Source organism: Schistocerca nitens, chromosome 5 (genome assembly GCF_023898315.1).
Source record: "Schistocerca nitens isolate TAMUIC-IGC-003100 chromosome 5, iqSchNite1.1, whole genome shotgun sequence".
Taxonomy (NCBI): Eukaryota; Metazoa; Arthropoda; class Insecta; order Orthoptera; family Acrididae; genus Schistocerca; species Schistocerca nitens.
The window spans coordinates 53,574,323-53,588,485 of record NC_064618.1 but is presented as its reverse complement, the minus strand read 5'-3'; the positions used below and the strand labels follow the sequence as shown (position 1 = coordinate 53,588,485).

Here is a 14,163-nt window from a genome sequence, read left to right as displayed (position 1 = left end):
GTATTTTTTCGACTTTTGGATTCACTTTGCTGCAGGGCCACATTCTTCAAAGTCATCCATTTTAACCAATTTATATCGTATTACCCACTTCTGAACAAAACACTTTGATTTCCGCATGCATTCAGATGCCGCGGCATGACTCATTTTCGAACCTTTGTGGTCGCTACAGATGAACACAAAATGCGACGCGTAAGCTGCACTCACGTATCTTCTCGTGTATCTCAGTCAAGAATTGAAAGTAAACTAATACTTTATGGACATTGCATGAAGGACAACGGTTCCCTCTATTGTGCTTTGAAAGAACTATGGCGGTATCTTTTACCTTCTGTGGGTAATACAGACTATGCTCTTACTCAACAGACTATACAATGTCTTACGCGCCTCCTCGCATGTGCCGCAACCTGTAACTGCGCCGCTGCTGATTAGCCGTGCTGAGTCGTTACGCACCTGCACGTCCCTTGTGAACTGGTTGTTGCAGAAGATGTGGACAGCGTTGAACTCGCGCACCTTATCGAACTCGAACTTAATCTCGACGGGCTGTCCACCACGGCTGTCGTTCCTCCAGCCGACCCAGCCCTGTCCTGCAAAAACAAAAAGCACACGTTGTTCTCAACAACTAAAAAATAAAACTGGTCAGTTGTTTCTTTACAAAGTGTGCTTGGTGTAACACCTCGGTTAGTCAAGAATGAGACTGTTGACATGACGCATTTGATGTTCCAGTAACATTTACCTCAACGAGATTTCACCCTGTTTGGTACACATTATCGAACACCGATTGATTATAAAATTTCAAACATAGGTCCGTTTAAGTGGCAATTCCTCCTTGCTTAGACCGCTTTTGTTATTTCTGTTACATACGCTAAGTTTACCTAGAATCAGTTTTCGGTCTGCAGTGAAATAGCCAGCCATATAGTTTTTCAAACTTTGGTGATGATGAAATTATGAAACACAAATCTCATGTCTTTCTGATATATATGAATGATTTTAAGAAGCATAACATGACAGACGATGTGACAAATTTTGTAGGTAATTGTTAAAATTAAATACGGTAAGTTAGAGTAAATACTTCGAGAACATGAACAGATGGATCAAAGGATGAAGCGAACTACCATTTAAGACACGAAAATGACAGCTCTAGCCAAAAATTGCTATCAGAAATATATCTTACACTGCAAACTTAAAGACTAATTACATGCATAACCTAACTCATAATGCTAAATATCAAATTAATTCATACTTCATTCCACGTTACAAACATTATCAAACCTCTAAGTCTACCAGCCAGTTCAGTCATTCAAAATTTCTAGGGGAGTATACCTGTTGCAAGAAACCTTGATTATAGTGGATTAATTGATCTGAATTTTAAAACTCTTCCCATAGGGACAGTAGTGAACGTAATGAATTATGCAAATAATTATGGAATAGTGAATGAAAATCTTGCGAAACAGACTAACTTCATTAGAACATTATTCAACAGAACGTAAAAATGCACAGCATTTTTTTTCAATCTGTGGTGCTCAAAGTTTCCTAAGGTGAAATGTTTCTGTTTTAACTTTTGTTAATGAAGATACTGAGTTGTAGAAAGGACCGACAAAGATATATCACACTGTCGATTATAGTTACACGTTAGTCCATAATTTCCCCACAATGGGAGAAGACACCACAACAGCATATCCTACCTCATGGAGCGGCAAAATGCGACAAAAAAATAAATAAATAAATAAAAATAAAAAAATAAAAAAGCGTTGCTCTCCTACGTCAACAAAATTTGTAAACAGCATGCTCACTAAAAATAGTAACGTATGATCTTTCTGTAAGATACGCTGTACGAAACTGTTAAGGTTTTCAGTAATTTTGCTGTTCTGTCCCTTCCTTAATACGATTTATTCTGGTATAGACGTGACGCTTGAATCGAAACTGTTCGACAGATTAAGTTCTAGTACGTTTAGATGATATTCTTCATTCATGTATAGTCATGAGCAGTTGGATTGCGCACTGCTTCTGTGTTACGGCATTTTTCGAGGTGTCACGTGACTAGAAATATCGTCGTAACTTGCCTGATCGTCGGAATAATAGTCGACATGCAGGAAGGGTAAGATGTAAGTCATCTACACATTTGATCGACGACAGGTAATGATCGACTCATGAAGCCCACTGTTTCCGAGGCACTAGCATCTTCACATGACACGTATCATGAGTTACCGTGATTCGCGAGGAAGCCGGCCGAAGTGGCCGTGCGGTTAAGGGCGCTGCAGTCTGGAACTGCAAGACCGCTACGGTCGCAGGTTCGAATCCTGCCTCGGGCATGGATGTTTGTGATGTCCTTAGGTTAGTTAGGTTTAACTAGTTCTAAGTTCTAGGGGACTAATGACCTCAGCAGTTGAGTCCCATAGTGCTCAGAGCCATTTGAACCATTTGATCGCGAGGAACTGCCGACGCCAGAATAAACTGCCATGGGCGACGTAATGTTGACGACAGGAGTAAGTTGTTAAGTATCGTGGATTTTAACAGCAGATAGACAGAAGACAGTGCAACAAATTACTCGCAGGCTCAATGCTAGACAACAAGAACTGCTCAGAAGCTAGACAATTTAAAATCATTTATTCTCTAGTGATACAGAAAATGCAGTGTCTCATACGTGTACCTCTGTTCACCGCACAACAAGTGCATAGAAATAGACAAGGGGTTCATAATAACCATCACAGTATGTTCGGAGGATGAGGAAAGGTCACTTTTATTGATGAGTTGCGTTACAAATATTGTACGAGTGTGTATAATGCAGGAGGTGATGCATATCATGGGCCAGCAGGCTTGAAGAATTCTTGGTATTAAATGTGGCCCCGTCAGCGCTAAACGTTGCGTGATGTGGTCCTATGTAGTTCGTTCGCCACAGCACCTCCCAGGCGCACGTAGCCTAAGAAAGACAACAGCTGCTCCAGAATTATATCGGGGTGGCTTGACAAACGCTCCTGTTCCTTGTGTAACGACTCAGTTCGCTTGACGTAAATCCTTTTGGACATGGCGGGAAAGGTATTGCGTGTGATATGGGGGCCTGAAACCAGCTCTGGCCAATGTGCGTGGATTTTGTTACTAACACTGACTAACGTACTCTGCACTTTCAAATCGTTAGGAAACTCCATCTCTGAAATATTCTATCACAACAATATTTCAACTGAAAAACTGTTTCTTCTTTTCATAAATGATCGGTAACCTACTTACCTCATTTCAGTTAATTTTTTTTTTTTTTTTTACTTTAGTCAGAGTATCAGTATCCGTTGATTCACCAACAGATTCCCATCATTCTGTTGTGTGGTGTTTTCAGATACAAAACTTTTAAATTTACTCATCAAACAGTTACTCGAACAGTATAAGGTATTTCCGGTTCATGTAGTCCATACTTTTAACTATCTGAATATCTACCGTGTAAGAATTATGTGCATACTTTAGTGTCCACCAATGAGAGTGCATTAGGGAGATTCTCACTGGTCGGACATTCAACCTGAGAGGAATATCTTAATTTCGCAGCTCCTTGGAGACAGTAGTGTCTGCTTACATACTGGACTTCTCGTGTAATATCCGGCGTTTCCCAAGGAAGTGTTATAGGCCCTCTATTGTTCCTGATCTATATTAATGACATAGGAGACAATCTGAGCAGCCGTCTTAGGTTGTTTGCATATGATGCTGTCATTTAACGCTTTGTAAAGTCATGATATGATCAAAACGACTTGCAAAATGATTTAGATAAGATATCTGTATGGTACGAAAAGTGGCAATTGATCCTGAACAAAGACAAGTGCGAAGGTATTCACATGAGTACTAAAAGAAATCAGCTAAATTTCGATTACGCGATAAGTCAAACAAATCTGGGGGCTGTAAATTCAACTAAATACTTATGGATTACAATTACAAATATCCTAAACTGTAACGATCACATAGATAATATTGTGAATAGAGCAAACCAAAGACAGCGACTCATTGGCAGAACACTTAGAAGGTGCAACAGGTCTACCAAAGAGACTGCTTACACTACGCTTCTCCGCCCTATTCTGGAATACTGCTGTGCGGTGTGGGATTCGCATCAGGTGGGACTGACGTATGACATTGAAAAAGTACAAAGAAGGGCAGCTTTTGTTTTATCACGAAATAGGGGAGATAGTGTCACAGACATGATACGTGAATTGGAGTGGAAATCTTTAAAACAAAGGCGTTTTTCGTTGCGACGGGATCTTCTCATGAAATTTCAATAACCAATTTTCTCCTCCGATTGCGAAAACATTCTGTTGGCACACACCTACATAGAAAGAAATGATCATCACGATTAAATAAGAGAAATCTGGGATCGCGCGGAAAAATTTAAGTGCTCGTTTTTGCCGCGTGCCGTTCGAGAGTGGAAAGGTAGAGAGGCAGCATGAAGGTGGTTCATTGAACCCTCTTCCAGGCACTTTATTTTGAATAGCACAGTAATCACGTAGATGTAGATGCACTATTATTTCGGAGTCGATGTGTGAACTTGTATGACTTTTTAGTTAATATGAATAGTCATTCTAACACAAGTGGCCATTCTTTTATTGTACCGTTCAGTTTCAGGTCACACAAATAGCGTCATTACTGGTTTAGGCTTATTGGTGATCAGTCTCAAAATAATTTCGTTACAAGAGAGGCACTGTGTTCCCCTCAAGTAGTACGCCTAGTGTGTTCAACCGTGTGTGCTGTGTGAACATATAAAATGTATTCTACTTTCCTTATTTAGTTGACCTTTTTCAAATTAAAATAACGATCACAGTCTTAAGAAATGTATAACAACTCTCATAGAGTTGTTCATGTTTTCCCACTCTAGAAACGACCGTCTTAGTTCTGAAAACATTTCTCGAATTTTTTGTACACGTTCACACTCTAATGATAAATGCAAATGAAGGAAGACGTGACTTAGTTGCAGAAGGTGTGTTTGTGTTTGTTTAACTCGATTATTCATTGAAGTATAGTGAAAAGTACAAAGGGAAATTAAACCTCGAATCCTCTATCTCAGTTTCATGAGGCCCGTACATAACGGTGAGGCCTTCAGACGTATTACAATACAGAAGAAATATACGAGGGTCAGTGTGCCACTGGCGACTCATGTGAAGATTTCAGATAATACAGTTGGACAGATGACTACACGTGTTTTGTAATTTCAGACAGCCATCGCACGGGACATGGCATTCCACGCAACATGCGTTGACGTCTCCACCTCACTGCAGAACGGTACGTTGACCATCGCCTTATGGGACGGTGGCACATTCCAGGGTCAATTTTTGATACAGGTAAAACTCGTGGACCATATACGAGTTCTTTAAATTTTACATGTCCGAGAGACGAAATACAGCTACTGCGCGACAATATTTACTGTCGTAATTTGTACTTTCCAAATGATATTTTCTTCGCGTTTGTATCACTGTCCAAACAGCCAGCACGCTATCTATGTACTGAAATTAGAAGCGACCTGGAGGTACTTCTCTCTAGAGTACACGCCATCCAACGAAATTACAAACAACATCTCTCTGCAGATGACCAACTTCTCCACCTTGTCCACGTACGCTGCCAACAACACGTGTCGACTTTCGCCCTCTTTTTCCGTAGGCCGCGACAAAGCGTACGCTCATCCCCAAGTGTGCACTTTTACTCAACCACATCTGCCAGCTGCCTCTTTTACCATTAATCATCCATCTTACATGAAACACTAACACAACATGTCGTCTCGTATTTTGCATGCAACTGCAGCAGTACCCCGTCACCACTACACCCTCTCCTGTATACCTGTTCCAACACGCTGACGACACCGCCTTCAGCGCAACCCATCCTACCCTTCAATCATACCGAAGACCCCTTGAACATTAACTTAACCGTTTCATCTCCTGGTGTAACAAATGGTACATCTCCAACAATCCCAGAAAATCTAGGTAACAATCATAGGAAACACCACCCGAGTTTTCTCTCTCTCCTTGAAATTTACCTAACAGTCCAGAACGCCCAGTCACTACAATTGAAACACCAAAACATCTTCGATTAAAACTCGATCCGAAATTGACCTGAAATTTCAACCCACTAACCATCCAGCACAGTGGCCGCAATAGCCTAAAATCACTAACTAAATTCTCTAGTAGTCTTCTTACTTCATCCATCGTGTCCTTAGGCTGTATCAACGTTCTACGGACCTCCGCCCCTGAATTAGTTCACTACTGCCACCGAATGCCAGAGCGCTATGCACTCTGCCTTGCCTTCCGTATTCATTTAGCCTCGCCACCCGTCTCCTCCACCTGTCAATCAAATTCCCCCTTCTCTTCCACCACGTGGAACATATACAGGGTGAAAAGTATTTAAACCGACAAACTCTAGGAGGTAGTAGGGGACATTAAAACAAATATTTTTCCCTAATGTCATTTTTTCCTACGAGGAGTATTTAAAATGGTGGAGGCCGTATTACGCTCTTCAGTTGTTCGAGGGCGTATTACGCTCTTCAGTTGTAGGCAGCTGCTGTCCACCAGTGTGGTAGTGCATTGTCTCTGTTTACTAATGGAGCGATACACCTGGAGTGAGTTACACTGACATGCTAGGTGTGTACTACGTAGCGCACCACAACGGACGAGCTGCACAGCGGGTTTATCAACAGCAATATCCTAATCGCCGTATCGCGCATCATACGACCTTTGCTGCTGTGTACCAAGGTCTGCGTGAGACCGGGTCATTTAGCAGATTACCTGGACAGGGACGCCGTCGCACGGTAAGAACGCTGCAAGTTGAGGAAGCTGTCTCGCAGCGTGTGGAGCGGGATCCTTCAATCAGCTCTCGTGCAATTGCACGTAACATGGGGACATATCAGGCGAATGTAAGAAACGTCCTTCGAGAGCAATTGTTACGTCCATTTCACTTACAGCCTGTCCACAATCTGGAACCAGTTGATTATCGACCCAGAGCACAGTTTTCGCAGTGGTACCTGGGACACTGTGAAATGCATCCTACATTTCCATCCTCTGTGTTGTTTACCGATGAAGCAAAGTTCGGGGGTGATGGAGTCTTCAACATGCACAATTCGCATGTTTGGAGTGAGGATAACCCACATGCCACAGTTACTAGCGCTCATCAAGTGCGGTTCTTCGGTAAAGTGTGGGTCGGTGTTGTTGGGGACTGTTTACCTGGGCCGTATCTGCTACCTAGGCCATTAAGTGGCAGGCACTATTAAAATTTTCTCGCCAGAGCATTGGCAGAATTTCTGGAAAACGTCCCGCCCCCTACAAGACAACGCATGTGGTTCCAACATGACGGGGCGCCGGCACATTTCAGTCGTCGTGTGCGTCGATTCCTGGACCGACGGTTCCCAGAAACGTGGACTGGCAGAGGTGGTCCTGTACCATGGCCTGCTCGATCCCCAGATATGTCCCCTCTGGACTTTTTTGTTCGTTTAATTAATTTGTCGCCAGAGAAATCTTCCTCTACCGGTTTAAATACTCATCATAGGAAAAAATGACATTAGGGAAAAATATTTGTTTCGATGTCCTCTACAACCTCCCAGAGTTTGTCGGTTTAAATACTTTTCACCCTGTATACTTTCTGTAAACTTGATCCCTTACATCCCACAATCTCCTCCATCCTTGAGAAACCTAGGATATTCAGTAGCCTTCCCCTCCGAGACGTTGAACTTATCCTCGCCATTTAACCCTCCATCCAACATAGCTTACCATACCCATCGCATCGCTAATGAAAGATCTAACCCACCACAGCGGGGGCCACAGTCCTGTCCCAATACCTGCTACCTAACTATCAGTTCCTTTCCACAAATAGATCCCTCATCCCTTTCCATCCAATATCCTCCAGAAAACCTACCACATCCCAGTTTCAAGCCACAGTTACCGGGAGTCCTCACCACAAAATCCTGATTACGATTTAGAATACACATCACACCACCATCATCGTCCATGAACATCTTAATCATCTGAATTTTAAATTCTTAAGTTTGATTTATTTGAACCACTTTTTACAAAAATGAGTGGCTGAAGACCGAGTACGTGCCACCACCATCCCTCTCCTCAAATATTATTGGGGTGGTGAGTCTTAATAACTTTTAAATGTTGCAAAAAGTCACGCCTGTGACGCAGGTGGAGTTCTTTTCCACGTCATAATGTGCGAGCACGAACCTTTGTCCAGCACCGGGTAGTGTCCGGGTCGGAAGCTGTCGGCGGCGACGCGGCCGTCCGTCAGCTGCCCCAGCCCCCTGCGCAGCTCGCCGTCCCAGTGGCCGTCGTACGTCGCGTCGAACAGCTCCCAGCCGGCGCCGCGCTTGTCGCCCTGCGGCATCGAGTAGCTGACCACGCCGTCTGGAACACAGCACAGTTAACCTTAGTCACTCCAGCAGGTCGACGTAAAGTTAAGGGGGTTGCGGGTGTCACCGTGGTTGCCAAAATAGAGGCCAGGAATGGTGTTTAGCAACACGGTTCAGAAATGGCTCAAATGGCTCTGCGCACTATGGGGCTTATCTGAGGTCACCAGTCGCCTAGACTTAGAACTACTTAAACGTAACTAACCTGAGGGCATCACACACATCCATGCCCGAGGCAGGATTCGAACCTGCGACCGTAGCAGCAGCGCGGTTCCGGAATCAAGCGCCTAGAACTGCTCGGTCACAAAGGCCGGCTTGCAACACGGGAAGGAACCATTCTCCTTATGGTCTAAGGCACCCCAGTTAGGAAATAAACACTTAGGTAACATTGTATAGAGATATGCACGATACAAATGGTAGTGTCGCGCACGCAAGGTATAAAAGGGGTGCCCATTGGCGGAGCTGTCATTTGTACTCGGGTGGTTCATGTGAACAGGTTTCCGCTGTGATTATTAGCCCACTACGGGATTGAAAAGCCTTTGTGCGCCTGACATTAGTTGGAGCTAGACGCTTGGGACATTCAGTTTGGAAATCGTTAGGTAATTCCGCGATCCACAGTGTCAAGAGTATGGTGAGAATACCAAATTCCAGGCGTTATCTCTTACCATGGACAATACAGTGGCTGACGGCCTACAATTAACGACCGGTAACAGGCCGGCCGCTGTGGACGAGCGGTTCTAGGCGCTTCAGTCCGGAACCGCGTTGCTGCTACGGTCGCAGGTTCGAATCCAGCCTCTTGCATTGATGTATGTGATGTCCTTAGGTTAGTTAGGTTAAGTAGTTCTAAGTTCTAGGGGACTGATGACCTCAGACGTTAAGTCCCATAGTGATCACAGTCATGTGAACCATTTGGAAACTGTTACGCGCCAACTGTGGTAACGTAGAGAAGCCAATCGCACTCAGAATTTGATTATTATTAATTGCGATAAGGAACGCAGTAAACAAAAGGTAAAAGTAGTCCTTGTATAAATAACACAGTTAACTGGTAAAGTTCAAACAAAAGGCACCACTACTCACGACACCTAGACTGTATTTCATTGCATTCTAAAAAACCTATACAACTGTTGAGCCACTAACTTTTAGGGAGTAAGTCCCCAGTCGAACTGGACTGTGGTGTGCGTAGGCTACGACCTATGTGTCAGGTATTGTGTACACTACTCCCGTGACACAAGACAGATGACACAAATCCCATCAGACTACAGCACCGCCACTAATCATCCACCTTAATTGACACAACGATTCGCTGCAATCGTAATTTGTAATTACAAGAATTCAGTCATAGTCAGTACACTGTGCATGACATGTTAAATGAAAGGAGGCATATCATTGACTAAAGTAGTTTAATTGTTTCCTGTTGTCGAAGCTGGACTTATAAGGGGACCCTCTATACTGTAAATCAAGGATTTTGATGAGCTTAAAATATGTTGCACTTACGCTGAGTACCTGACTATCCGGTTTTTTTAGCGACGGGCCTAGTTTTTTGAGAAAATCTGTTTTGAACATTACATATGTTTCGAATAAGTCAGCGTAGCGCACCGGTAAAGGTTCGCGGCTACCGTGCTAGAGATACCGTATTCGTATCCTAATAGTGTACTTTCCTTTTTTTCAAAATCGATCAAATTTTTCAATTTTATTTCAAAGAATATCAACAAACAGTGTAAGGTGTCCGAAATTGTAAAGATATATTCACTTATTAATTTTTTTCAAATATTCATTCCTTTTGTGGTTCGCATCATATTCTCCCAATTCAACTTCCTCGTTGAAATCTGTCATCAATAATGATCTGTCTTTCGGTCAAGAGATCCTGTATTGCGATACATATCTCATCGCCAATTGCAACGGAATTGGCAGAGATCACGCTAGGCGGTGTATTCGTTACGAGATGCAAGTCGCGGAGTAGATTTTCGGCGTATTTAAAGGTATTTGTGATTTAGCCTTTTGATTCTTCGTTCAACTCCTCTACTTGTGGATCCTCTTCTGGCTGCACTACTGCACAAACACTTGGTTCTTCCATTTCACAGAATTTTTCTAACACACGGCACTAGAGACGCTTCGCGAGCAACTGACGCTGGAGTTATATGCGAACGTGAACGTGAGGATGGAACTCGCATCCTCACTGGCCTAGGAGCTGGGGTTCCCGTTACGGCTAACGGTATTCCCGGGAGAGGGGACGATAATGGGCGGAGATCAATTTCAGCGACCATTGTACGAACATTTGGAACTCCAACTGCGAACCAAAAACAAAATGAATATTTGAAAAAATTAATAACTGAATATATCTTTATAATATCGCACACCTTACACTGTTTGTAGATATTCTTTGAACAAAAATTGAATAATTCGGTCTTTTTTTTATGTAGCAGACGAGCCGGATTCGAACTCGGTACCTCCACCGCGATAGCTGTGAACCTTTACCCCTGCGCTACACTGACTTGCTCGAAACATACGTAATGTTACGGGTATACAAATCACGCAATGAACTTCAAAATCGATTTTCTCAAAAACCAAGGCCCGTCGCTAAAAAACCGGATAGCCAGGTACTCAGGGTAAGTGCCTCTACAACATATTTGTAGCCGGCCTGAGTGGCCGTGCGGTTCTAGGCGCTACAGTCTGGAACCGCGGGACCGCTACGGTCACAGGTTCGAATCCCGCCTCGGGGATGGATGTGTGTGATGTCCTTAGGTTAGTTAGGTTTAAGTAGTTCTAAGTTCTAGGGGACTGATGACCCCAGAAAGTTCTAGGGGACTGATGACCTCAGAAGTTCGAGTCCCATAGTGCTCAGAGCCATTTGAACCATTTTTGAACATATTTGTAGCGCATCAAAATCCGTGATTTACAGTATGGAGGGTGCCCCTGTTAATTTCAGCTATGAATGTAATATTGAGTATATGCAATATATCACACCTTAACAACTACTCAACAAAATCTCTCGTTGATACACTGTCAGAAACGACGCATTGGAACCCCTCCCCACTTCGTCCCGCATCGCTCACCAGGCCCTCCCACCACTCATCACGACTGATTTTACATTTCAGGGGGAACATTAGGTTTCCGGTGCATTCTGGCTGTCGTTATCTACTGGGAATTACGGTCAGCTGCTTACTTACCTGTCCATCGGCAGCCGTACAGCTCGACCCTCATGCAGACGGTCCTGCGGTGGTAGCTGTAGGGCAGGAAGCGCACCCGGCTAGCCCAGATGGCAGGTTCCAGCTGCTGCTTCGACTCCAGGTACGTGTTGCTGTTGCCTTTCAGTACCTGCCACACACAACGAGATACGTTGCCTCTCGGTGGAATACGATGTCAACCATGCTACAAACTCTATAAGGGGGGAGGGGGGGGTTATTTGTACGCATGCGCCAACTAGAATCGCCTACAAATAATTGTTTCCAGTTCAAAACGCTGATCTTGGTCACCTTTCCGGTCTAACTTATTTCTAATATTCTCCGTTCCTACTGAATTAACATCTGATCCAGGAGCCATTTCTTCATCAACGACGTAGAGGCGTTATGCTTCTGTACTTTCGGTACCCAGTTTTTCTGAGAGCGAAAGTTCTAAATAAAATTCTACATAAATAAGAACAAAATCACACATTTCCAAGTAGGCCGCCTAAGTGTCGGCATATCGAAATGCCTTCACTGGTTTGTGTACGCTTCGACGCTTTTGCTTCTGGAAATTTACGTATCTTTATTATTTCCTCACAAGATCACTAAATCTTCAGCGTTTTGGATCTCATTATGTTGCTCGTCTGTATTAGTCTACGATCGGCGATCAATATGCTTTACAGGCCTTCATCTGGTTCGTAACAATTCGTCAATTTGTACTCTATTTAATCTTCCCATAATTTTTCCTCCAGCTTCCCAAAAAAGTTTTTTCTGTAAGCATTTGAAAAGTATTTCAAATTAACTCACGTCACTTCCCTTCTTCTAAAATTTCACATTACTTACCATTCAAACCGCATTAGAGAGATTTTCATCTTCATCGCGTAGTACTTCCACCATCATTTATCTCATATATTATTTGTATTTTCTTTTATGAAGTTGTGACGAGGCATGAAAACATTATTAACGTTGATTTCATAAATCTTCAAAGGAATCATTGGATTATTCTGTTGCTCTTAGAAACTCAGAAGGTTTCTATAGTCTCTATGCCAATCAACACATATTACTAATATTTCCTAATTTTCTTTGTGGGAGTATTTCCCTACAATTCCCTGCTAAGCTTTCGTACTCTTTGGATTATACTCAAAAGGTCTCTAGTAAATGTATCCTGTTAATTTCTGTTTCCAGTTTTCTCTGTGTTTCTGTAACACTGAACGCTTGAGTCGCGAAATGTAAGGATTTGTGTACCTCAAAATATTTACACGGAAAGAAAATATTAAATTACCTTTGCTCACAGTACATCCTGTATCGGTGTTGACACATTACGCTGCTTGCTGAACTGGGAGATCCAATGAACAACAAATTAAAACACTTAGAAAAGAGTACTACAGAAAATTAAACCGACAAACAAGATGCTAAAGAAAATGCTAGAAATGTTAGACCACCAAAGATGTCAATGGAAAATGCATATTAGTGGAAACAACAGGTTGATGGGTCAGCCACTGTAGCAATTAGAATCATTAACTACGTTTTTCAAGGAGCAGTACACGAAAAAAATGTCGGGTGTATAATGATTAAAATATCTCGCTTATCGAGAATGCTGAGTGAAGTAGGCACGTACAGACGGAAAGAATAATCCAGTATAAGAGGTGAAGGAGGTAGGAATCAAACAACTAGAGAGTACAAATGTTATCAGCGTTGACCATAATAACACAGGGACAGCTCCTTCTGTTACAGACTCAATTACTTCCTTTACGTTAGTTTTCGTATAGCAAGTAACGCCTATTTCCATCGTTATCGCACGCATAAGGAGCAACAAAATCAATCCCAACTTAAACGAAAGTGGCGTGACTTGCGTGTTATCAACAACAGTGGAAATTTGGGAATTTGTGGTAAGGTCTCATGGGACCAAACTGCTGAGGTCATTGGTACCAAGGCTTACGCACTCCTTAACCTAACTTAAGCTAACTTACCCTAAGGACGACACAGTCACACCCATGCCCGAGGGAGGACTCGAACGTCCGACGGGGGAAGACGCGGCACCGTGACAAGACGCCAGAGACCACGCGGCAACCCCGCGCAGCCAACAACAGTGCCCCATGCGTTTATCGAAACAGTCACATGGCTACTACCAACCTGTTTATCTTCTGCCTAAGATTAGTAACATTCGGTATAAAGAGAATACGGATTTTAGTGATAAGGAGAAACTATAAAAACTCTCAGTGAGACCCTCAAATAATCCTGTCCTGTTACAGCAGTAACGTGTGTTAGCAAATGTTACAACGAAAGTAGCAGAAAATTAAACAGAAGACGAAGCCAGTAATGCACTCAAAACCATCGGTCCAATTCAGAACAACCTAAACGCCATCCCCTACATCGATATCATGAGGCAATAGAGAAGACGTTGAACTTATACGTATCTTTCTATTAACATACCGTACACATTTACGTGAATAGATCTACGACACAACGAGATTCCCCAAATCGTGCAGGGTATCTTGGGCCGAACTAAATTTCGCCAACAGTCTTAGTAGAAAGAGCCAATGAAGACATTGTTGCAATGCACAAACAATCTCTTAACTTCCCATAGCGATATGCACTGAGGTGACAAAAGCCATGGTATACATCCTAAAATTGTGACGGACTTCATTTTTC

General features: G+C 42.9%; 1 protein-coding gene across 1 annotated transcript in view; it reads right to left on the bottom strand.

Moving 5' to 3' along the window:
* Positions 1-14,163, bottom strand: part of LOC126259594 (discoidin domain-containing receptor tyrosine kinase B-like) — a 416,947-nt gene that overhangs the window by 145,327 nt on the left and 257,457 nt on the right. The window contains exons 5-7 of the mRNA XM_049956504.1: positions 11,518-11,665; positions 8,169-8,348; positions 448-581 (exon numbers count right to left, since the gene is read on the bottom strand). Of these exons, the coding sequence (XP_049812461.1) occupies positions 448-581; positions 8,169-8,348; positions 11,518-11,665 (462 nt within the window). The remainder of the gene's footprint in view (positions 1-447; positions 582-8,168; positions 8,349-11,517; positions 11,666-14,163) is intronic.